Below are 24,333 nucleotides of genomic sequence, written 5' to 3'. Positions count from 1 at the left end.
TCCTTGGAGACTGGAGCAGGCTCTGAGCACCTGATCGAGCTGTAGGGGTCCCAGTTCATTGCAGGGAGTTGGACTAGATGACTTTTAAGGGTCTCTTTCAAATCAAATGATTGTATAATTCTGTCACTCTATGACTTACTGTATTGCTCAGTTGCCTATTGAGCCCTTAGAGGCACCCCTTGGTCCTGCCCAGCACCATCCTTGGCTGCTGATTTATCAGGGCAGATGGAGAGGGACTCAGCAGCAGAGATCCCCACCTGGCTGAGTCTGCTTCTCCCTGGAGCAGCACAGCCAGGGAAGGTCATCCTGGGGCCCAGGGCAGCGCAGCCCCCACCTCTGCAGAGCAGCTCTGCCAACTCGTGGCCCTGCAAGGAGCGCAGGGAGAAAATCAGGAGCAGCCAGCCAGGCCAGCACCAACACACTGCCCTGGACAAGGCTCTCTGAGCACAGGGGTGGCCCCTGACAGCCCAAACTGCCCAGCTCACCACTGCACTTCTACTCCAGCAGTCTTCCCCACCAGCCCTGGACAGCCCTGTTCCGGGCTCTGCTGAGCTCTGGACTGGGAGAGGGACCGGGCTGGGCTGCCCATTCCCCAGTGCAGGCACTGAGCCCGGTCAGAGCATGGAGGGCTCCCATTTCAGCCATCAGCCCTCAGCAGTCCGAGGTGAGAGTCTGCTGCTGGGAACTACAGGCTTAAGGCTCAGGAATGGTGGTTGTTTCCTTGGGCAACGTCTCCTTTTTGCTCCTGCAAGAGGAAGCTGGCTGGATCCCTTCTGTGAAGCACCCTGCTCAAGGGCCCCATGGGCATGAGGTGCTCCAAAGGGGCCCCAGGATCACCTCTGCCTGCTCCCTCCTCCTGTGGGCTCACAGAGCTGCAGCCCCGCAGAGCCCCCAGCACAGGGGTCATCCTGTGTATGGTGCACATTGCTCCAGTTGCCCCCAGCACCCACACAATCTTGTCCAGGGAAAAGATTTGGGGTATTGCCACAGTCAGGACAGGCACTGAGGAACAGCCACAAGATCAGAAGGCTCCTGGTCATGCTTGCATCTGCTGGGAATTTTCAATCCCAGATCAGTTCCTACCGCCCTGCATCCCTCTTTGGAGCAGTTTGGCCGTAGATGGGTGAGTCTGTACTGGCTGATCAGTACTGGTCAGGGTGTGAAGCAGACCCAGACGGATGGGGATGAGTGCAGCCCATCCCTTCTCTGGGAGTCTCTGGGTGTCCAAAACGCTTGGAACGACAGTGGAACATTTCCAAAGGCAATAGGAGTGTACAGGTATGCCTGAGGTGACAGGAATCCCTCTCCAGCTTCCCTTCCCTGTCTTTATTACATCCCAGTTGCCTCGGTGAAGACCGCAGACATCTCATTTGCCTGTATATTCAGAGACAGGACCTAGGAACTATGAGCGTCAGCTCTGACTCACATTCTATATGGGCTCCAGGAGAAAGGGAAGAGAGTGATGTCTCAGTAGAAGTGAAAGGAATCAAAATATTAGTGTAACAATTAATGATAACCACTCATAAAAACAATACAACAGCAAAAAAAAAAAAAAAAAAAAAAAAAAGGAGAATATATTCATTGGAGTAAGTAAATGTTATAACCATAAAAGACATATAATAGGCCCATTATGGGACAGACTGAGAGTCATCTGTAGAGAAAGACAATAAGATTAGCACAGCTAAAATGTGTCGCTGTCATCATATTCCTCAAAGCATCCTTGAGCTCCTGGTTCCTCATGCTGTAGATAAGCGGGTTCACTACTGGAGGCACCACTGAGTAAAAAAATGACACCACCAGGTCCAGGGCTGGAGAAGAGATTGAGGGGGGCTTCAGGTAGGCCAGAAAGTCAGTGCTGAGAAACAGAGAGACCACGGCCAGGTGAGGGAGGCACGTGCAAAAGGCTTTGTGCCGTCCCTGCTCAGGCGGCATCCTCAGCACAGCCCTGAAGATCTGCACGTAGGAAAACACCATGAAAACAAAACACCCCAAAGTTAACATAGCACTAAGCAGAAGAAATCCAGATTCCCTGAGGTAGAAGTTTGAGCAGGAGAGCTTGAGGAGATGGGGGATTTCACAGAAGAACTGGTTCACAACATTGCCTCGGCAGAGAGGCAGTGAAAATGTGTTGGCAGTTTGAAGAACAGCATTGAGGACCCCAGAGCCCCAGGCAGCTGCTGCCATGGTGGCACAAGCTCTGCTGCCCAGCAGGGTCTCGTAGTGCAGGGGCTTGCAGATGGCAACGTAGCGGTCGTAGGACATGACGGTGAGAAGGTAATATTCCGCTGAAAACAAAAACAAAAAGAAAAAGACCTGTGCAGCACATGCAGCATAGGAGATGTCCCTGGTGTCCCAGAGGGCATTGGCCATGGCTTTGGGGAGAGTGGTGGAGATGCAGCCCAGGTCGAGGAGGGCGAGGTTGAGGAGGAAGAAGTACATGGGGGTGTGCAGGCGGGGGTCGCAGGCTACGGCTGTGCTGATGAGGCCGTTGCCCAGGAGGGCAGCCAGGTAGATGCCCAGCAAGAGCCAGAAGTGCAGGAGCTGCAGCTGCCGCGTGTCTGCCAACGCCAGCAGGAGGAACTCGCTGATGGAGCTGCTGTTGGGCATCTGCTGCTGCTGGCCATGGGGACCTGATAAAGGGAGGAAAAGCAAAGCAACATTACAGCAGACCTTTTTGAGCAAGGCCTACTTCATTTCTTACTGAAACCTCCCTCGCTGCCCCTGCCTTCTCTGCAGGACCTTTGCTTGAGCTCTGGTTGCTGTTGGCTGAGGATGCCACTGGGCACAGCGAATGCTGCTGTGGAGACTGTTGGAGTCAGCTCTGGCCACCAGCAAGAAGAAAGTTGAAATACAGAGTGATCTCAGATTAAAGTACATGAGATATAAAGCAGTTTTTTCTCAGTTTCACAAAGAAGCACGGGAGGGCTCTGTGATATCGCTTTCTTTATCTTTTCCTTTTTGACCCACTACACAATAGAAACTCTTGGTGTTTGCTATGCATGCAAAGTGAAATATTTGGGGTCCAGCAAGGCAATGGCGTTATCCCTCAGTGCAGAGAGGTCAGCTGGTCTGTCCTTTAGTCAAGATCGTGGCTGCCCCGTGCTGGCACCTGTGGATGGTCGCACTCAGTTGTTCCCATGAAAAGACTTTGGATTCTGCTGAGAGCTGAGGAATCCAGGTAAGAAGAGCAGAACTCTCGACTCCTTTCCTTTCTCATCATAACTGAGGAGCTCAGCTCTGCTATCTTCATGTGTTCATTTCCATGGTCTTAACACTGAGTTGTTCTCTCTGTGGGGCTGCTGGTTAACACAGAGATGCTATGGGAGATCCAGAGGCACCTGCAGCCTAGCAGACACCCCCAAAAACTAGTTGAATGCCACAATAACAGGGTATCCTGAAGGGAATGTCAGTTCATTCCCAGACCCACAAACAGCATTTCCCAGAGCCTCAGAGGTTAAGGGGAGAAATGAATGTGTTTTCTCCATGGACATATCTGCATGACAGAACCCACCGTGTCAGTGTCTGAGATGCACCTGAATTCTCACCCTCCAACCAAATGTGTCCAGTGGCAGCTATGACCAAGGTTACGTGGCATTGGGCTGGAGCTCTATGCTGGGAGAAATTAACAGGCCAGGGAGCTGCTGCAGGGAAGATGCCTGCACTTCAGGGATGGCAGGGAGGTGCCCAAATCCCCCTCCCACCATCTTTCTGGCAGCAGGTCCCTCTCCCATCCTGCCCATGTCTCTGCTGCCTGCAGCTGTCCCTGCCTGCAGCTGTTTCTCTGACCGCAGGTCCCTGCCTGGAGCTCACAGAGCCCATCTCAGCTACTGTGTGCTCAGCTCTGCCCTGCAGACCTGATTCCTGGCATTGGGCACTGCCCAGGGGCATCTCACTGTGTGCAGAAGCTTCAGGCCAGGTCACACGGAACCCGCTGAAACTGAGCATGGGGTGATGGTGATTTCTATGGGCTGAGGAGCAGTAAAGGATCTTGCTGTGCATCCTGGTAAACCTCAAAGTGATGGCTAGGCCATCTCCACTTCTCTGAAATCACAGCCTTTATTTCTAGTTCAGCTGTGAAAGAGGAGCACACAGCCCTGGGGCACAGCAGGGACCTGCTCTGCAGGACAGCCCTGGGCACCCGGCTGCACCCCCGGCTGCACAGCCTGCAGCCGACATGGGACACGGAGCCCTCAGGGCTGTGCTCTGTGCTGCAGCAGGGAAGCCCTCATCCAGAGCAGGTCCTTCTCCACAGTAAATAAGTATGGATGACCCTGGTGCAGAAAGCATTTCTAGGATACTCCTTCACACTTCCCAGCCAGCCTGCACCTTACCGTATCAATGTCTGTGAGAGCTGCTCCTCCAGACAACTCAGATTTGTCCCGCTCTATACACCGTGTTGGATCTCTCAGCCTTCTCTCCTCCCATTGTCACTGCAGGCAGTGCCCCAGCTCTGCTGCACTGTACAAGCTGTTCCTGTATGAGCTACTTGTATGAGCTCCCTGTGTCCCGGGAGCCCGGCCCAGCTCAGCAGCAGAGGCACAGCCCAAGGGCTCCCTTGCTCTTTCTCCCTCCAGCTCCTGCTGATGTCCCTGGGGCTCCATGGCTCACAGCTCCTGCAAGGCAGCGGGATCAGCCCTGGGAAAAGTGTTCTGAAGGAGACTGAAGGAAGCAACAACTGCTCTTCTCTAAAGCGTGCACAGAGACTGATTCCAGCAGCATGATTTGTTCTAGCAACGTGTGTCTGTCTGTGTGAGGTGTAGATGTTCTCCTCTGCACATCCAGAATGAAAGGACACATAGAAGAAAAGAGGGGTCTGCGCGTTTCTCCTGCTCAGAGCACTGATTCAGGAGACGTGATGCAGCCATCTCACCCCCAGCTGCAAGGTCTCCGCTGAAGCAGAATTCAGTTCCCCATGCAACCCACACCCACAGGAGCTAGGATTCCCCCTGGTTCATCTCAGGTGTGCACAGAGCAGTTCCCTGCATGGGATCCCCCGCCCTGAGCCCCTGGTCTGCATTCAGGGGGGTCAGCTGCTCCCACACAGACACCTGGCCATAAGAGAGGTGCCAGCGGTGCTCCAAGAGGTGTGCGAGTGTTTGCAGGCTCAGATGGAAAATCTCAGAGAACACTCACATCCCTAGTGACAGTCTTCGGTGAGACTGAAGTCTCAGCTGATACGGGAGAACCAGCATGGCTTCGCCAAGGGCAAATCCTGCTTGGCCAACCTGGTGGCCTCTTCTGATGGTGTCACTGCATCAGTGCACAAGGGAAGAGCCACTGATGACATCTGTCTACACGCAGCTAAATCATGATGCCTCAGACTCCTTCTGAGCACGTGCGTGGATGTCACTCATCTAGGGGGGAAACAAGCTGTCTTCCTGTCTGCTCTGCAGTTCTGACTTCAGTTATCCCAGTTCAGGAAAGCCTGGCAATGGCCAGTGATTCAGATGGCCCAGACTACACACAGAAGTGATGCTGCTCTGTAAGACCATAGCCATGTAAAATGGCAGACAGCTGGTGTCAGCCCTTTTCAGTCCAGCTGTTTGCTGATCCTTAGCTGAAAGCTGAAATGTGGTCTTCCCTGGATAAGATGCACATGCTCAATACCTCATTTTTTGTTGGAGATTACTTTTTTCTGTATTAATTTGTCAGGCCACCTGTTTGTTTCACATTATGCTTGTTGAAATTGGTTCATTTTTTCCTACCATAGGCTCTGCAACTGGAAGAAGGTGAGCCTCTGCGTATTTGGAGTATTAATGATCAGCCATTCCAGATGACTTCTTAAATAAATTTGTTAAGGAGTTACAGAAAGTTACTGTAAGTTTTGACCAACTCCTGAGTAAACTGGAATACTGGATAGCACCCCCAAAGTCCTCCTGAAAGATATTTTTCTCTGTTGGAGATAACTGCATGCACGATCCCTACCATTGCCTCCTTTGGGCACAGTTAGGAGCACTTTGCTTTTCTCCAGAGAGATTTTGAATTCTCAACAGCATCCCCACACCCTCCCAGGGCAGGTACCCAAGAACTGTTGTCTTTTGGGGGTTAGGTCTGTGTACTAGTGATGGGCTCAGTTCATTTTCAAGCGTCACAGAAAATAGCACAGCAACCCACTGTTTACACTAAAGAGAAGGATAAATTGGTAAGTTTTGGAATCTGTGTGTCTTCTTCTGTGACTACTGAAGGCAGTCTCAGTATATCTCATACAGAGGGATATATTATTTATTTTCTGGATCCTACTAACCAACAGTGGTATTTCTGACTCTTCTTCTTCTGCAGGACAGGAGGGGAAGCCCAGGCAGTTCCAAGCTGAACTTCAAAACTCAATTTGTTTGATGCTGATGATGAATGGATTGGTTCCAGCAGTCCCCTTCCCGCAGTGAAGAACTGTGACAGCTCCCAGCAATTCCCAAGAGCGCTGCAGGTCATTTCTCTTCTGCACTGTGGAGGTGTCAGGGCTGGGAGCCTACAGTTTTCTAAACTTATTTTGGCTGAGAACGAGTCCCATGTCAAAGAAAGCAAAACCTGCCCCTTCATCTTCATTGAGCTCTGAGGCCAGCCTGCCCTAGGTGCATATTTTGTTATGGGGTTGTTGTGGCCAAAGCGCAGGACCCGGCACTTGGCCTTGTTGGACCTCATCGCATCACCCCAGCCCAGCGCTGCAGCTTATCCAGATCCCTCTGCAGGGCCTCCTACCCTCAGAGCTGGGCTCCTGCAGCGTCAGGGCAGGCAGAAGGTTGCTGGTGCCAGCGTCATAATGGGCAACGGCCAGCACTGGCCCCGTTGCTACGGTGTCACAATGGGTGCTCTGTGACACGGCACCAGGAGCACTATAAAAGCGGCTGCACAGTGGTGGGTGCTGCATCCTGAAGGAGCTTCTGGCTGACGACTGGAAGCGTCTGGAAGGGATCAGCTCCCACATGGCTGGTGCCAACAAGGAGCGATCTGCACGTGCGATACGGAAGAAGATAAGCTTCTGGGAGGATGGCCCCGCAACGGAGCGTGCCTCCAGAAGTCCCGATGTCACCGCCAAAGGTACCGGGATCCACAGCCACCACAGGGCACTGCTGCGACCGGGTCCTGGCAACGAGTGGGCCAGAGCCAGCACTCTGACTGCCTCGGGACCGCCTCTGTTTGGGGCCGGGGACAGCGGTGACCTTTTCCATCTGCCACCTCACTGCCGCTCTCAGGCACTCGCAGTGCTGAGAAGTGGCAGACGCAGAGTGTGACCTGCTTTTCCTTTGCCCTGCAGAGCGAGTAGCCGTCTGGGACGCGGTGGCCGTCTGTGTGCAACAACACCTCCTGCTGCACAAGGTGGGTCAGCACCCGCTTCCCGCTGCTCTGTTGGAGGGGTGGGCAGTCCCCTTGGCCCTGGGCCACGCCGTGCACTGACTCTTCCCCTCCCCGGAAAGCACGAAACTCCCCCCCAAAGTCCCTGCGAAGCACCAATGGGCCTCCCACAGGCGCGGTACCGCTTGGGGCAGGTGGTGCTGTATCTCAGGGCTGATCCCAGTCGCTGGAGGCCTCTGGATTCCCTGAGGCTGCTTCTGCCAGGACTGCTGTGCTGCAGTTTGGAGGGCAGTGGGAAGGAGAGGGTTGGGCAGCTCCTTCCCAAATCTCTCCCAGCTGCCCTGGCCTGCACCTCTGGACAGCGGCAGGGGACCTGAAGCACAGTCCCTGCACAGGGCAACCTCTGGTCCTTTCCTTCAGCCTTAACCCTTTGGCCCTTCCCTTCTCTCCCACGTGTAGGGGGTCCGAATTCCCACCTTCGGTTCCTTCGACATCATCTCCAAAGAGATCCAGGCTAAGGACGGGACCCTGGTTGTGCAGTGGCCTGCGTTTCGCCTGGCCAGGAACCTTCTCGACGTCCACAGTCTGATGGGTGATGCGGAATTCCTGCCAGGTAGGAGGAGAACTAAACTCCTGCTGCCTGCACAGACGGGGCAAACAGGACGACTGCCTCCACTGCCCAAAGCAAACGGCCCCCTCCGTGGAGCCAGTCCAAACCCAGGGCTGTCCTGGGTGGCAAATACAATGAGTAGCACTCAGAAGCACGGGCACGAGGGCTGCTAAATGACCAACTCCGACTCTTTTGTGTGATTTCCCAGGCCGTAAGGAGGCGGAGACCATCAAGTACACTCAGGTGGCCGCAGCTGCATCTGTGTCCCGGCAGAGAGGGGAGATCTGCATATGTAACACCACATCTCTCGTCTCCCGCTGCCTGAAGAAGGGGGAGAACATTGCCTTTGTCCTGAAGGACATAGGAGTCCTCATCTTAGAAGGAGCACGGGCTCAGATGAAATTCTACTACGACTTCCTCGAGAAGGTCTGTGGGAAAGTGAACCTGGAAACAGCAGTTTTCAAGGTGAGGTTTTGGCTTCTCCCTGGCCCGGGCAGTCCCACAGCCCTTACCCTGCCTGCGTGTGGCCTGCCAGGACCTGGCCAGCTGCTGGGGCAGGCAAGAGCCGCAGTGCTGTCAGTTCTCCCTGCCTCGGGCCCTCCACTCCCGAGTGCCTCAGCCATCACAAGGATGTTCCACAACCTCCCTGTTCCTCCCCTGCAGGTCCCCTGGCTGCTGGACATGGTGGTGTCCCGGGTGGCAGCGGTGGCCTCCCTGACGCTCTCTGGCCGGGTCGTCGTCTTTCCTGAGTGAGTATGTTTGTGGCTGGAGCCTCTGCTCGACGCAGCTGCTCAGCTCTCCTTCGGTATCTTTTACTCCTTGTGACCACGGCTGTCCTGCCACCAGGACTCAGGGCAGCCGCTGCTGTTTCCATCCTGTCGATCCTTTATCAGCTCCAATAGTATCATCAAGTCCCCATCCCTGCAGGACAGTCACCGAATCTGGCCATGGGACCTTCACCCAGCTCCACAATCAGCATAGTGCTTTCTCTTAAAGTCAGCATATCTGGCTCCCCTGGTGTTTGCTGTCAGCTGAGGCCACAGGTCACGTTGCTTAGGGAACAGATTATCCAGGGCATTCCCTCTTGGAGATTTTACCTTCTCTCCAGAGGTGGGCATTTTGAGAATTCCCACTGGGTACCTATTTTACACGTCCTGGAAGAGTAGAGATTTCTGCGAGGTAGATCTGATGGGAGAGATGAAGGAATTTAGGTGACATGTTCTCCCCATCGTGGCCTGGACTTCTTGGCTGGGTGGCCCTATTTCCCAGGACAGCCCCTGGAACCAGGGCACAGTCAACTCTGGAGAATAGTGCACCTTGATGCAATGTGAAAATCGGCCTGTGAGCAGGCAATCCCGGTGAGCAGCAAGGGCTGCTGGAGCACTGGGTCACCCCTGTGTCTTCTCCTTTTGTACAGGTTTCAGTTGGAGTTGGTCCCCAAACCACCTCCCAGGAAACCATCCAAAGCCTCGGGAGAAGTCCCTGGTGAGGGCAAGCACGAGAAAGCAGAGCGTTTGCCACCTCTTGGCCAGAGCAAGAAAGGTAAAGCAGCAGCCAGCTCCTTTCCATGCCCCACACAGACAAACTGTGATGGGAAAATGCCCACTCGGTGACCATCCTAAGGCTCTGACTTGTGAAAAGATTCACACCAGCTTGCCACAGCCTCTCCTAACCACATGTTAGCCTCATGACATCTCAGATGCGGGGCGTGCTGTTCCCATGCGCCCCATCCCTGGGTATGGCAGGAGGATGGGGGATCCTCAGCCCTGTCCTCCCCCCAGCAAATGAGCCCCTAAAAGAGACTGTCACCTCACCCGGTGACACCACCCGGCTCCTCTTTCCCAAAACAAATGCCAGGAAGGCAGGCCCAAATCAGAGCTGCACCTCTGAGAGGAGGAGCTGGGCAAGAGGGACAGAGGTCCCCGGAGAGAGTGTCTGTGAGGGAAGTGGAGCGGCCCTCTTCAGGTGCTTTGGGACAGGCCTGAGCACCTCTGCATGCCACAGGGACAGCAATTTCCCAATGAATCTCCTCTGACGAGATCTGTCCTTCCCAGTTCCAGGGAAAATTCCTGAACTGCCACCCTTACCTGGCCGCTTGAGCATTACCAGCAGAGAGGGCACATGCTCTGCAAAGACAACAAGGGTCGACCAGAAGAGCTCTGTGTCCAGGTGAGACTGGGTGCTCGGGGTTGGGATCCTTTTGGGGGCGTTTCAGTGACCCAGCAAGAGCCCATTCTCCAGCCTCTGACAGTCCCTGTCTGGGGCTGCCCAGCAGCACTGAATGCAGCAGATGGAGAGGTGGGATGGGGCTGCCGGAAGCCCCCCATTTCACAGTGCTGACCCCTCTCCAGCCCTCAGGAGAGCCCCAGCGCAACCTGTGAGCTCTGCGTGGGGAAGGCTGCGTTACAGCCAAGGCTGCAGGATGCGGCCCCAAAGCCATCACCCACTGACATGGACCCCCTCTGCTCTGTTCTTTCAGTCAAGTTCCAGTGGTCCCAGCGGTGTCTTCTGCCAAAAAGATGGCTGTGCCTAGCAAAACCCAGGGCGAAGGCACTACCAAAAGCTCAGCACCACCGACGGGTCCAGCACAGGCAACAAAAGCCCACAGGTGCAGAGAAGAACCAGGGGTGGTGAAGCCAGTGCTGACCAGTCAAGGTCAGCACAAACCTCCAGCCCAAGGAAAAGCACCAGAAACAGGTCGCACTCATGGAGTGGAACCTCAGAGGTGCCAAGAAGAAAGAGGAGCGCTGAAGCCGGTGCTGCCCAGCCAGCTTCAGGGGAAACACGCAGCCAAAGCTCCAGCACAAGCGTCAGGTCGAGCTCAGGCAGTGGAATCTCAATGGTTCCGAAAACAAGGAGCAGTGAAGCCGGCGCTCACCACCCAGTTTCAGGGCAAACTCATCACCACAAGAAAAACATCAGAAATACTTCCAGCACAGGCAATGAAGGCTCAGAGGTGTAAAGAAGAAGAAAGAGGAGCAGTGAAGCCAGCACTGACAAGCCAGTTCCTGGGCAAATACCCAGCCAAAGCTCCAGCACCAGAGGCAGGTCAAGCCCAGGCAGTGGCATCTCCGAGCATCAGAGGAGAAGGACGAGGAGCAGAGAAAATCTCCTGTGATGGCACAGTGCTGGAGACAAACAAAGAGAAGCCGAGTGGCCCTCACGGAGCCCAGGCTCCAATGATAATTCCCAAAATAGTGATTCAGTCACCATCAAGCTCTGAGCACAGTCTGCCTGAGAAGCCCACCTACGACCCCAACTTTCTGATGCCACCACCACGCTTCCGCAAGCGACGTCGAGCCCGAGACAGGGCGCGAAGGAGGTGCGTGATTCCTATCCGTATCATTCCGGGGTGCCATCTCCCTGTAGAAAGGCAGAGGTGGAGGAACAGCGGGGACTCTCCCAAGACCCCTTGGCTCTGAGGGATGGGACGGCTACGCTTCCTGGAGCCTTGGGCTGGTGCATCACCAGAGGCGAGTTCCTCCTTCTCCAGTGTCTTGCTCTCTTCTGCGGACACACCCAACGCACCAAGGCCCACGATTTGGCAGCATCTGGAAGGCCCAGCTAAGCGCGAGGCTGCTTGGGGCCAGAGAGGAGACTTTCTTTCCGGCTCGATGCTCCTCTAGGTCCCTGGTGGGAAGAGCAGGGCTTTGGGGATGGGGGTGGCATAGCTCAGGAGCCAAACACTGCAGCTGGACACCTGCTAGGGAACAGGTAGAGAGAGGGAGTGAAATGGCTGCCCTGCCCTCAGCGTCCTGACCTGAAGCCTCCCGTGGGGTCTGTGTGTGGGCAAACTGCTCCCCAGACCTGTGCTATTGTTTGAGAACAGTTTCTCTTCTTTTACAGAAAATAATTGGTCTTGTAACCATGAAAATATAAGAAAGACTATCAGAGCAGATGCTGTGGAGCAAGATAAACAGGATGTGAACGCAAGGCTGAGAACCAAGGATATCTCTAGAAAAGAGAAAAGCAAAAGGAACGGCTCACAGCTCAGAGTGGATAAGCGCCCGCATGCATGCACAGAGAGTGTTTGTGGAATACTCTGTTGATGTGTAAAGGTGGATGGGAAAGTTGTAAAGGCGGACGGGAAAGCCAAAAAAGGAAACTTGTAAATGTATCTAAGTGATTGGAAAATCTTTAATAAATGATTCGGACCACCCTTCACTTCTGAGTCCGTGCCTGGTGTTCACATTTGACCGCCTGGAAAGAGATGGAGAAAAGTAGAACAGAGGTCTTGCAATAGATGGTGCAGTTTTCATTTCTTCCCAGTGCTCTTTCACGGGAATGAGGAGGAAGGCTTTCTCAGCTGGGCTGTGGCTCCGAAGCCGGCCCAACACACGGATGGAAGCGGGGCTGTCTCAGTGCTGCCCGCAGTGTGGAAGGACAGAGAGCTTTGAATCCTGTGATCTTACGGACGTGACAGCACGTGGCTGTGACGTGAGCTATCACAAGGCACTCTGTGATAGCTGCCCGTCAGCCTGAGGGACAGGGATGGTTCTCAAACACGAGGGATGAGCTGCTCAAACACGAGGGCTCCCCTCTGGAGCAGGATGGGGAGCGCAGAGCCGCCGAACGGCTGCTGGGAGGATTCCTCCTCTGAAGGCCCCGGGCACTGAGGAGAGGCAAGCCTTCGGGCTCCACAGGTTTGGCACAGCCCAGACAGAGCCCTGGTGGATTGCACGCCACTGGGAGCAGCTCCAGACACCTATCGGACACCTGCCCATGGTGCTTCCCTCTGTGGGGTGGGCATATTGTCCCCTAACCAGGTCCTATGCCCAGTGTGTGTGAGGCCAATAGGACACCACAGACCTATAGGAGGCACCCCTTAGGCAAAAAGTCTAACCACAAGGTCAAAAGGTGCAATCCTTCAGCAAAATCGTGCGTCTGAAGGCAAAAAGGGTGCATCACTTTAGCAAGCCTTACGCCAAGGCCAAAAGGGGGCACCTTTTGGGGGCACAGGTGTCTCACCTGTGGAGCAATAAATGCATGCGTGACAGATTGTGTTTTTGCAGTAGAAACTTCCAGTACCAAGTTACTGAACTTGCAATTTTCTTACAGAATGGCTGCATAAATGGCTGGTTGGGTTGTTTTTCACAGAAAAGATGCTGAGCAGCAGGATAGAGCGGAGGCTGTGATGTCCTGATGGTGGTAAGAAATTAATCAAGAGAGTTTGGGCAATATCCACTGTGATCATAGATGAACAATGCAAGCTTTTGTAAAGGAATATGCATGGGAAAGACTGCTAAATAAATTTATTTTATTTATTTATGCTTGCTAGCACAGCATAATAGGTATCATAAATCAGGAATTGGAGCTTAGTAACCTTTAGATATTTTATAATCTGGGTTTCTTCTTAAACATGGCTTTCATATGTAATAAGGAAAGGAAAAATACAGAGCAGAGAAAGGAAAGCCTGGCACAGGATAAAACAGGTTTAATGGTGTCAAGAAATATTGCCCTCCTATGTCCATAGAAATGGACAAAATGATCCTAAAAACAATAGGTTGCTGATAGACCTCATATGGAAAAATGGATTAATAAATGCATCGTGTGGATGATAAGCCTGGAGTACCCACCCAGGCGGGAAACAGAAAAGCGTCTCCTCTGATGGGAGAAAAGGATATATAATGAGAAGTGTTTCACTGATCAGTGCGCGTTTTCTGCCTTGTTAGGAGGGGGTGCATGCCTGTTGTTGCAACAAATAAAAAAAAACTTTGCTGCTTCACTGAAATCTTTGCCTGAACAAACATTATTGAAGCTGGGTATTTCTCACACTTGTTTCTATACAGGTTGGGGCATGAGCTGCTGCAGAGGAGCCCTGCGGAGAAGGACCTGGGGTGTGGATGACAGGTTGGCCATGAGTCAGCAGTGTGCTCTGGTGGTCAAGAAGGCCAATGGCATCCTGGGGTGCATTAAAAGGAGCGTGGCCAGCAGGACAAGGGAGGTGGTCCTACCCCTCTACTGTACCCTAGGGAGGCCACGTTTAGAAGAGCGTGACTAGCTCTGGGCTCCCAGTTCAAAGAAGACAGGGATCTCCTAGAAGGAGCTCATCAGAGGGTGACAAAGATGATAAAGGGCCTGGAGCATCTCCCATATGAGGAAAAGCTGTTTGACCTTGGGCTGTTCAGCCTGGGGAGAAGAAGACTGAGGAGGGTTCTGATGAATGTTCATAAATATTTAAAGGGAGGTGGGAGGCAAATGGTAGGGGCCAGGCTCTTCTTGGTGTGTAGTGGTAGGACAAGGAGCAACGGCTTAAAACTTGAACATAAGGAGTTCCATACAGACATGTGAAAGAAGTTGTGTACAGTAAGGGTGATGAAGCACCAGAACAGGTTGCTCAGAGAGGTTGTGGAGTCTCCTTCTCTGATAGTATTCAAGATCCATCCTGATGCCTACCTGTGCAGCCTATTGTATAGAACCTGCTTTAGTAGGGGGGTTGGACTCGACGATCTCTTAGGTCCCTTCCAATTCTGTGATTCTGTGAATCATAGAATTGGAGAATCTGGAAGCACTGAATGATCGTGGAAACATCATAGCATCTACATCTTAAAAATACAGTCAAAATACATAGCACTGTGATAGAATGGAGGAAAAAAATTACCCTTAATTGCCCTTGAAGTACTCCAAAATCAAGGAATCGTAGAATCCTCACAGAACTTGACTCAGGCAAGCAAGCACTAAGGACCTCATCCTTTCCCTCCCTGCATTTCCCCCACATCTCATAAAGGATGAGAATTCTCCTGTGTCCTCTTTCAGTTGCTCATATATTTAGAACAGCATTTTTAATTGTCCTTAATGGCAGAAGGCAGATGAAGCTCCAGCTGTGCTTTGCCCTTCTAATTTCTCCCTGTGTGGCCTTACAACACCTTTGCAGTCCTAATTTTGTGCTGGTGTCATGGTTTTGGTTTTTGCTTATTTGATTTTCAATATTCCACATCAAAACATCATGTACTGGAAGTGTTAATGCTCTAATTCTACGTACCTATCCCTATACATTGCGGAAGTCATGGGATCTGACCCTTCCGGGGGGGGGCAGTCTCTTACTGCCTGGCAGTGGGTGCTGGAGGGTGCTTTCCTAGCCGTTCCAAGCTTTTTCAGGTTTGACTCGGTCTCGGGAACTCTCTCTCATATCTTATTTGATTTATTAGTCTCAATTTCAATTAGATTGTATTATATTGTATTATTTTGCATTCCGATATCATAGTTAGTAAAATAAGTTTACCTCCATAGATAGTTGCCGCTGTTTTTTTCCTTTTCCCCCTTCCTTCCCATTTTGTGGGCCCAGGTGGGGGGTGGGGAGGGCAGGGGCCTACTGCCCCCTGTCACGGGCATAAACTGATCTAGTTAATTCCGTGACATAGGGTCAGGTTGGGTGATATGGAGTTACGGGTCTCAGAATGTTATATGGTGGGGGTGAGCTGGGGGCAGGGATCCCAGAGTTCTGGGGCTACAAAATGTTGGGTCGCAGCGTGATGGGGGCAGGCAGGGTCAGGGAGTCCCAGGGTCGTGTGGGGGTATGGTTCACACAGGGCTGTGGGTCACGCGCCGCCATGGGGTCACGCACACACAGGGTTATGTGGTCATCTTGGGGTTTGGCTCATGTGGGGTCATGGATCGTGGCCCCACCTTTGGGCTACAGGGACCCCCAGTCCCATCTCAGGAAGAAATAAAGGCCTTCCAACACCGCCCCACCTTTTTACCTCAGACCACTCCTCACATCCCACCCTTCCCTCTATGTCCCCATAGCTCCCCATATGTCTGTGTCCCACCTGCAGCGCATGTCTTACCTTCTCCTGAAGAGCATTCTGCTCCTGCAGGCTCTGTTTCCACATCCATCCCATGTCCCCCACATGTATATTCATACAACCCCCCACAGATCTCCATAGCTCATTAAGGACCTCCTCAGACCTGGTACACCTCCCTCTCACCCAGCCCAGGACCTCACAGTGACCCACAGTTCCCATCAACAACCCTTATCCCTGCTCTGGGCTTCCTCCTTATCCCCTCCCTGTTTCCTCCTTTGGACCTGCCTTACCCACTCCAGGACCCCCTTGGATCTCACAGATCCCCACAGTTTCTGACTGGACCCCCATCACCGTCCCAGGACCCCCACAGCCCACGTGGGGCTGCTGAACCAGGCGTCCTCACTGAATTGTGCCACAGTGCTGCACCCTGAGCCCTTCTGCAGTGCTGCAGATCCCAGGGCAGCGGGCACTGCTCTGTATGTCTCCGCCCGGCCCAGGAACGCCATCCCTGCGCTGCCTGTGGAAGTCTTTTCTTTGCTCCTGGCACATCTTCCATCTGCAGAGCACATGAGGAGTGTCCCTCAGACTGCGCTCCAGGTTAACCTGCAGCGTCCAAACGAGGAATCGCACAGCAACCCTCATCTCAGGATGGGGCTACAGCTGTGCCCCAGTGCCTTCATTAAAGAGAGGAGAATGAAGGAGCATAATGGGGCATCTTTCCTCCTGACATTTCCCACCGTCTGCGTGTTGGCTGTGCCGTGGGAGTGGCATTTGGTCATAGAGCTGTGAGTGCAGGTATGTGTGCAAACAGGGGTGTGCAGAGATCATAGAATCATAGAATGGCCTGGGTTTTTAGTTTTCCATGTGTGTGTGTGCACATGGCTGTGTGCAAGTCTGCAGCTGCGCTCTTGTACTCCAGCATGTGGGTGTGCAAAGTGATGAGTCTGCACACGTGTGTTTGTATATGAACACTGATGTGTGCATCAAGGTCTTTCTACACGGCTGTGTGTTTTTTCACACATTTGCATGCACATGGGTGGAGTGTGCATGCAGGTGTGCAAGGATGTGCTTGCATGTGCGTGTAAATGCACAGGTTTGTGTGCGGGGAAGTCTTTGCACATGGGTGTGTGGTTCTGCACACCTATGTGCACGCAGATGTGTATGCAGGGGAGCAGCTGAGGTTCCTGGGACCAGGAGATTCCTGGGAGAGGCGGAACTCACACGAGAGTGCTGGAGAGCACAGGGCCGGGAAGCAGAGCTCTGCGCTCTGCACAACAGCCTGCAAGATGGCCTGGAGCGCTGATAGAAGCAGGATAGAGTCACAGAATCACACAGAATGGCCCAGGTTGGAATGGACTTTAAGCATCATCTCTACCACCTTCCCACCACAGGCAGGGCCACCAACCTCCACATTTCATACCAGACCAGGCTGCCCAGGGCCCCATCCAACCTGGCCTTGAACACCTCCAGGGATGGATGGGGCATCCACAGCCTCTCTGAGCAGCTGTTTCAGCACTGCAAGTAAAGAATTTCTCCCTGACATCCAGCCTAAATCTTCCCTGCCTCAACTTCAAACCATTTCCCCTTGTCCTGCTGTTCTTTACCCTTTCAGAGAGTTGACTTCCCTCCTCTTTAGAGGCTCCCTTTAGGTCCTGAAAGGCTGCCATTCGCTCACCCCACAGCCTTCTTTTCTCCAAGCTGAACAAGCCCAGCTCCCTTGGCCTGTCTTCTTAGGAGAGGTGCTGCAGCATTCTGATCATCTTTGTGGCACTCCTCTGCACCTTCTCAACATCTCTCTGCCTTCCTTGTATTGAAGGCCCCAGACCTGGATGTGATACTCCAGAGGGGGAGTGTGCGCCGCCTCAGCTTCTACAGGTGGGTGTTTGGGGGGATAGGGGGGTACCAAGATGGGGACTGGGGCTAAGGGAGCCAGGGGCCGCGTGCTGCACTGCTTTGCCCCCGTGGGGCTTCTGTGTCACTCAGGGCCTCTGCTCGGAGGCAGGAGGTGCTCTGTGTCCCCCCGCAACCCCCCAGTCCCTCTTTCTGACCTCCAGGGTCAAACTCTCCTCTGTGCTCCCCTTCCCACCTGAATACTGGAGCACCCTCCCAACTCCAGTTCCCCCATTCTGATTCCTGCAGTCCTCCTCCACCCCCCACCTCACTGCCCCCTTCTCAGTTCCCTCCCCATTCCCCATTCTGACCCCCAGGGTGCCTTTCCTCGTCCCCTTCCCCTGTCCCACCCCTCCTATTCCCCCATTCTGATGCTCCTCTTCCTTTGTCCCCCCCTCCGCCAGTGTACCCCCTGAATCCCCGATCCAGAATCACAGAATCACACCATCACCAGGGTTGAAATCACCAATAGCTCTCACTAATCCGTGTCCCTCAACACAACGTCTCAGTGTTCCTTGACCTCCTCCAGGGCTGGTGACTCCACCACTCCCAGTGCAGCCCATTCCAGCACCCGACCACTCTGTTGGAGCAGTAATATTTCCTAACGTCCAGCCTGAATCTCCCCTGGTGCAACTTGAGGCCATTCCCTCTCGTCCTATCGCTGTTACATGAGAGAAGAGACCAGCCCCCAGCTCACCACGGCCTCCCTTCAGGAGTTACAGAGAGCAATGAGGTCTCCCTGAGATCCTTCTTGCAATGAGGGGCCCAGAACTGAACACAGCACTCGAGCTGCAGCCTCACCAGAGCTGAGTGCAGCAGGACAATCACTTCCCTGCTCTGCTGCCATCACCATTTCTGATACAGGCCAGGATGCCACTGGTCTTCTTGGCCACATGGGCACATTGCTGGCTCAGCTGCGTGCCAACCCATTACCCCAGGTCCGTTTCCTCTACATTGACTTCCAGCTGCTCTGCCCCACGCCCATAGCGGTGCCTGGGGTTGTGGTGGCCAAAGTGCCTCTCCAGTTGACCAGGAAGGCTGACAGATGATGGAAAGCAGCTTGGCTTTTCACCTCCCCCAGCTCCCCAGCACGCTTGGATGAATCTCATCTGGCCCCACGGACTTGTGGCAGTCCAGGTGGAACAGGATGTGAACTTTGGTTGGAAATGCAATGCCACGGGCTGCACAACTGTGGGACAGTTCTGAGTGTAAGGAAGGGCATCTGCTGGGTGAGTGCTTTGCTGGATGAGCATCGCCCTGCTGAAGAGCAGCCGTTGTCTTTGCAGACAGCCACATCCACGGGGATTGGAAGCTTTTTCTGCCTTCCGGCTCTTGGCTGTTGCTCTGAGAGTGGAGGTTCTTGCCCGGAGAGAACCACCAGCAGAAAGGATCCCACGCGTGGCCTCTGAGCCCCTTCAGGCAAACCAGCTGGATGAGCGTGGCCTGTGACCTTGGCTTGGAGTTAAGCCAGCAGGCTTTGCCCAAAGCAGAATGACCTGTGGGCACAGCGTCCAGAAGGGGGAAGTGACCAACAGCTGGAGACAGCAGCAGCTTGAGCAGCGCTCTTGAGGGAAAGCCTCACTGTGAACACAGGCCCAGCAGAAGAGTAGCTTGTCCCTGTGCTCACATACTAAGGTCTTCCTTTCTGACCTGTTACCTCTCAGCTGGTGCCTACAGCTGTGTGATGTGCTCTGCAGGAAGGCTGGTGCCGGCCCTGAAATCTGCAGCTCCAGCCAGAGAGCCCAGCACCAGCCCTGGGGCCCAAAGCCAGAGGCAGAGGCCAGCACCGGCCCTGGGGCACACAGATGTGCTTCCCACTGGTTTCTACTCATTCCTATAGGACTCCACTGATCACTCTGAGCCCATACTGGTCCTCACTGGGTTTTACTTTGCCACACTGGACTTCTCTGGCCCATACTGCTGTGCACTCCTCCCAGTTCCCACTACTTCCTCTGGGACTCCTCTGACCACTACGAGGCCATACTGCATTTTCATTGGGCTGCACAAGAGTCATCTTCACTTCTCTGTTGCTTTCCTTCAATTAACCCCCATTCAATCACCCCCATTCACCCCACTGGGTGACCCTGGCGTTGGTTTCCTAAAACGTGGGTCTAGGAGGTGACCACTCCCTTTGCCTGTGATGAGAGCACAGAAGCGATGCGGGCACTCGCTGAGGTCACAGTCGGTGCCAGGGTGGGAGCGTTTGTGCCACAGCTGGTGAGCAGAGCTGGTGCTCTGGTGAGCGTGCTGCACGCAGAGACTGAGCTCTGTGCTTTTCTTGAGAGAGATCACCCTGTGAGAGCCCACTGGAAGCAGCGCTGCGGCGTGTGTGTGAGCTGGGCACAGCTCGGGCTGAGCAGTGACCAGGTGAGCTGGGTTTGGTGCTGGCTGGTTGCCGGGAGGTGTCTCAGCAGAAAAGCTGGGCTGGGGAGGAGTTCCCAGCTCCAGCAGTGCCCTTCTGGCTGTATCCAGAGGAAATGGGTTCTTGTTGAGATTCCATCCCACGATTCGGTGAGGATGATGAAATGTCATTCCTCCCCTGGAAAACTGCTGCCGAGCCCCCCCTTCATGTCAGACCTTTCCAAGGAAGCAGAGCGCAGACTTCACAGAGTGCAACTTGTGGCTCACTGCTCCATGGATTGCTTGGTGTGCCATACCCAGCAGGTGTTTCACCACACCGCGCTGCAGTCACGGCAGAGAGCCAGCTGCTCAGCTGTGGACATGGACGATCAGCACAGCTGTGGGGGAAAAGGGGACCGGGGGGCACTTGCTGACAGAAGCCATGGCAGTCAGACACAAGCTGGAGCTAGTGATGGGCAGCTGTTGCAGCCAGCTGATGTCCAAGCATTGCCCCCTCCAGAGACTACATTGCATGGCAGAAGAAAGCTGGGACAATGCTTCTTCCTCCTGATTTTTCACTTGTTGATACTTTCTGTAGGGTTCCTGTCCAGAAGGAGAACTCAGGAGTCAAGGCAGCTGAAGATTGCAGTTGCAGTGCTGTAGGCGATGTCAAGTAAGCATCCGTTTGGAGTGCAGGAAGGGGCAGTGAGAAGTGTTTGTGTCAGTTTGTGTTTGGGCTATCAAAGTAGCACCTTTCTGCTTTCCGGGGGGACATGGGCTTACTGGACAATACTTCTCTGCCTGCTGGTGTCTGTGAAATCAACATACAATCTGTTGTTGTAGGGACAAAAGCAGTGCATCTGTGGAATGGTGCGGGGATTTACGGTTACCTTTCCTGTCCTGATTGATAGTGGGAAGCCAATGTTTAGCCTAGATCCCTTACTGTGAACATGGTACGGGTGAGCTGGCATTGACTCTTTGGGATTTTGTTGCTTTTCCCTGCAGTGGCGACCAGCTCGGATGTGCTGGAGGACATCACGGACATCCAGGGTTTGCTGTCTTGGATCAACGGTGAGTTTGGGGGCTGCAGAGCTGCAGGTGCGTGTTTGCACAGAGTGGGTGCGGGAAGGCTATCATCACCATTCTGGGGGATGTTCTTGCATTTTCAGACGTGGCAAGAGCTGTAGAGGTCCCCCATGAGAACCCCGGCAGCCCTGCCCCAGGATGCTTCGTCGCTGAGCTCCCTGACAACCCCAGGGACAGCAGAGAGCTCAGCACACAGCCTGCCTCCGGGACGCCCGCCGACCCCTTCTGGGGGCTCCCACCATCCCCCGGGTTCCTGCCTGAGCTGCAGTGTGGGCTGTCGCAGCTGCGCCCCATCACGCCACCTGCGAGTGCCCGGCTCAGTCCACGGCCGACCACGCTGGCTGTCACCACGCCTCCCTCAGCCCAAAGCGCACAGCCCACCGAGGAGGTGCAGCAGATGGAGCCCCAGGAGGTTCAGGCTCACTCGCCCCCGTCACCGGGCTCTGTCCCCAGCCGGGTGGCAGAAAAGAAGAAGAGGGGCAGCACCAAGCGGGCCAAGCGCCCTGCGCCTGCCGGCACCCCCCAGAAAGGGGAGAGCTCCCAGCAGGAGCAGCTCACCACCAGCGCTCCAGCCAGGAAAAGGAAGCTGCCGCCGCGCACGGAAAGGGCAGAGAGAAAAGGCCGCAAGCGCCTGTGCCCAGCGAAGCTGTCTGGGGCCAGCGCAGGAGCCAGCAGCAGCGGGCAAGCGGGCACTGCCAGCGAGCTGCGCGTGCACTTGTGTAAATCCATCCAGGTCGTGCACCCGCTGGGGCAGAGGGTGACTGTGGTGGGCCCGGTGCGCCAGCCACCCTCTGCGCAGCCCCAACCCTCGGCCAGCACCGGCCCTGCTGCCCTCCGGCCCCAAGACAGCGGCACAGACAAGGCAGCGCCGGCATCTCCAGGCAGCACGGGGCAAAAGGGGGGCACTGCCGAGAAGACGGCGCCGAGCTGCCTGCGCCCGTCCCCGCAGAGGAGCTCACCGCTGCGGAGGGACCCACCATCACCACCACCATCACCACCACCACCACCACCACCACCACCAGTGCTGCACCAGCAGCAGCCTCGGCCGCAGCGCCCCGGGGACTTTGTGCCCTGCGTGGGGCCACGGGCAGGCGGCGGTGCGGTACCCATAGTGATGGAGGTGTCGCTGCCCATCACAGCCGAGCAGCGGCCCGAGCGGGAGCGCATGAAGAAGCTGGCCCAGGAGGAGCGGCAGCGGGCGGCCCAGCAGATGAAGATCGGCCCCGTGCAGTTCCTGGTGCAGCGGGAGATAGACATGGCCATAGCCGACCAGTATGGCTACCCGTAACCCTGCGCTCCTCGCCGGCCCCACAGCACCAGGCAGCAGCGGCAGCGTTCCAGAGGCACCGCCAGCGGCCCCATCCCTCCTTTCCAGAACCAAGCTGTCCTCCGGAGTCATCGCGGCAGTGGGATGGGACGTCATCTGGCAATGAACTCTTGTGGGATGGGAATTTTAGGATTATCGTCCTTACTGTTACTCCTTGTTTTCTATGATACGTTATTAAAAGCTTTGTGTTCCCTTTGCTGTGTCCCTCTGCCTGCAGTCATTTGGGCCCTGTCACAGCCCCCAGCTTCTCATACCTGCCTCTGGGGCAGGATGGGGCACCACAGATGGCCGTGTCCCTCTGCTGCCACCACCAGCCCCAGCCTTCCTCTCTCCCTGCAGTCCTTTGTGCAGCGGGATGCAGAGGGTGTTTCACACAGCTTCCTGTGCTGCCCAGTACCATGAATTGCTGTGGGGATGGGCAGCAGGCACGGGTAGACGGAGGGGAATTGCCCTGGCCAGAAGAGACTCCGACAGGGGCAGTTCCCATGCAGGGGTGAAGCAGGAGCAGCAGGGCCTGACGTGCAGAAAGGCATGAAGATAGCTCCCAAGCCATGGCTCTTCTGCCCCCACGTTGTTTGGGTCCTGCCAGTTTTGTCTTCAGACAGGGACCCAACCAACTCTGTACACACACAGCAGGATTTGCCATCTGGCTGCCGCTCACGAGTGCTGCCCCCCAGGGCTCAGTACTGGGGCTGCTCCTATTGAACACCTTCATCAATGATTTGATGAGGGGACTGAGGGCACCCTCAGTGCCAAATCTCACATTCCAAGCCCACAGTCAACATCCCAACCCCACATCCTACAGCCCACATCCCACTCCCACTTCCAAATCTCATTCCCAGTCCCTCGTCCCAAGCCCATCACCCACCTGTCAATCTCAAGCCCTCATCCCAATCGCAATCCCACATCCCCAATCCCAATTCCGATCCCAATCCCATCCCCTATGGCAATACAGAGCACCCCGAGGCCCCGCCCCCACAGCCGCTCCACCCAAGTTTAGTTGCAGTCAAGAAAAAACAGTCACAATTAGGGATTGACAAAGAGCGCACGGCCTGATTTGTCCAGCGACATTCCATGAGCTGCTGCACTACTACTGGTCCAGAGTAGAAACTGTGCAGCTTTGGACCACCAAGCTGCCATCCTGGCACTGCTCTCGTTGGAGGCAGTGCTCCAAGTTCTCCTGCTGTTGCTGACACCTGACGTTGCCCAGGGAGGACTCGGCCACTGCGCTCGGCTCCACCCCCTGTGCCACACACACGTGTACAGCCCACCACCCTTCCACCTGCTGTGCAAAAACACCATCCCATCTTGCACACTTCGGCCATATTGCCTTCCTCCTCCTCCCCCCACCAGTTCCCATTCCTGCTTCCCTTCCTGTGCCCCCCCCGCTTTGTTGCTGTGGCCCCAATAGCCTGCCACCCCCCTTAGCCCTCCGGTTTGCATGAGGCTTTGCATCGCTTCCTCTGTGCACAACCCCCCATTGCTGTGCCCCTTCTTGCACCCCTCTTTTGCAGCACCGTTTAGCCATCCCCCCCTACTAAAAGTACAGCTAACTCAGAAATCCAGATTGTTTTTAATTAGCGTTTTTAATTAAAACACAGCTTGCAGCCAGTGCTGTGAATCTTTATCACTGGACTGTGAGCTACTCCTGGCAGGGAATTCTCTCTCTGTACCATTGGTTTTGTAGCAGTCACTGTTACCTTTGCCTCAGTATCCCTCTGGGTTCTCTCTACATGTCCCTTTCTGGAATCTTACCTCTCATTGGGAAACCCCTCACAACCTTTCCTCTTTGCTTTTCTGTACGGAACATCTGTATTTTATCCTCCTTTATATTAACTTCTTTATAACCTTTGGGCTGTAACACCCCTGGCAATGAAAACACAAATTGCATTTTAAAGTGACGCTGCTGTGTTTTGTACCAATTTCCAAATTTTTATTTGATTATTATTATTTTTTTAATCAGGACACATTATACCTGTTGCGGAGCAGTGTGGCTCCACAGCTGCACAGCACAGCATCTTAGGGACAGCTTTTATTGAGCTGGC

The 24,333-nt window shown here is 54.5% G+C and overlaps 3 protein-coding genes and 2 long non-coding RNA genes across 5 annotated transcripts; 4 read left to right on the top strand and 1 right to left on the bottom strand.

Annotated features, from left to right (window-relative positions):
* Window positions 1-1,550: 1,550 nt before the first annotated feature.
* LOC149911815 (olfactory receptor 14C36-like) lies at window positions 1,551-6,323 on the bottom strand. The gene is made up of 3 exons (XM_090133315.1): window positions 6,245-6,323; window positions 4,332-4,613; window positions 1,551-2,630 (listed from the first exon to the last, which is right to left on the bottom strand). The coding sequence occupies exon 3, from the start codon at window positions 2,605-2,607 to the stop codon at window positions 1,648-1,650; it is 960 nt and encodes a 319-aa protein (XP_089989441.1). The 5' UTR covers window positions 2,608-2,630; window positions 4,332-4,613; window positions 6,245-6,323; the 3' UTR covers window positions 1,551-1,647.
* Window positions 6,324-6,892: 569 nt separating this feature from the next.
* On the top strand, window positions 6,893-9,165 carry LOC149911814 (coiled-coil domain-containing protein 81-like). The gene is made up of 5 exons (XM_090133316.1): window positions 6,893-7,035; window positions 7,253-7,314; window positions 7,750-7,903; window positions 8,109-8,365; window positions 8,564-9,165. Exons 1-5 carry the CDS (start codon window positions 6,921-6,923, stop codon window positions 8,651-8,653), a joined length of 678 nt encoding a protein of 225 aa, XP_089989442.1. The 5' UTR covers window positions 6,893-6,920; the 3' UTR covers window positions 8,654-9,165.
* Window positions 9,166-9,373: 208 nt separating this feature from the next.
* LOC149911813 (uncharacterized) lies at window positions 9,374-10,487 on the top strand. Its single transcript, XR_016462853.1, has 3 exons — window positions 9,374-9,442; window positions 9,955-10,069; window positions 10,380-10,487. It is a non-coding gene; the product is annotated as an uncharacterized LOC149911813 (long non-coding RNA).
* A 514-nt stretch (window positions 10,488-11,001) lies between these two features.
* LOC149911812 (uncharacterized) lies at window positions 11,002-12,064 on the top strand. The gene is made up of 2 exons (XR_016462858.1): window positions 11,002-11,222; window positions 11,747-12,064. It is a non-coding gene; the product is annotated as an uncharacterized LOC149911812 (long non-coding RNA).
* A 6,295-nt stretch (window positions 12,065-18,359) lies between these two features.
* On the top strand, window positions 18,360-22,513 carry LOC149911811 (uncharacterized). The gene is made up of 3 exons (XM_090133296.1): window positions 18,360-20,548; window positions 20,881-20,946; window positions 21,045-22,513. The coding sequence occupies exons 1-3, from the start codon at window positions 20,542-20,544 to the stop codon at window positions 22,247-22,249; spliced, it is 1,278 nt and encodes a 425-aa protein (XP_089989422.1). The 5' UTR covers window positions 18,360-20,541; the 3' UTR covers window positions 22,250-22,513.
* Window positions 22,514-24,333: the final 1,820 nt, after the last annotated feature.

The sequence above is a fragment of the Phasianus colchicus genome, unplaced genomic scaffold, assembly GCF_987193195.1.
Source record: "Phasianus colchicus unplaced genomic scaffold, bPhaCol1.hap1.1 HAP1_SCAFFOLD_57, whole genome shotgun sequence".
NCBI classification, from domain to species: Eukaryota; Metazoa; Chordata; class Aves; order Galliformes; family Phasianidae; genus Phasianus; species Phasianus colchicus.
This window is presented reverse-complemented; position numbering and strand designations above follow the sequence as displayed.

What these genes read in the sequence shown, in the direction of transcription:
- LOC149911815 (XM_090133315.1), bottom strand. Translation starts at nt 2,607, where the DNA reads ATGCCCAACAGCAGCTCCATCAGCGAGTTCCTCCTGCTGGCGTTGGCA.
- LOC149911814 (XM_090133316.1), top strand. Translation starts at nt 6,921, where the DNA reads ATGGCTGGTGCCAACAAGGAGCGATCTGCACGTGCGATACGGAAGAAG. An exon ending in TCCCGATGTCACCGCCAAAG is followed by an intron (nt 7,036 to 7,252) that starts GTACCGGGATCC and finishes TTTGCCCTGCAG; the next exon opens with AGCGAGTAGCCGTCTGGGAC. An exon ending in TGGAAACAGCAGTTTTCAAG is followed by an intron (nt 8,366 to 8,563) that starts GTGAGGTTTTGG and finishes CCTCCCCTGCAG; the next exon opens with GTCCCCTGGCTGCTGGACAT.
- LOC149911811 (XM_090133296.1), top strand. An exon ending in TTTGCTGTCTTGGATCAACG is followed by an intron (nt 20,947 to 21,044) that starts GTGAGTTTGGGG and finishes TTGCATTTTCAG; the next exon opens with ACGTGGCAAGAGCTGTAGAG.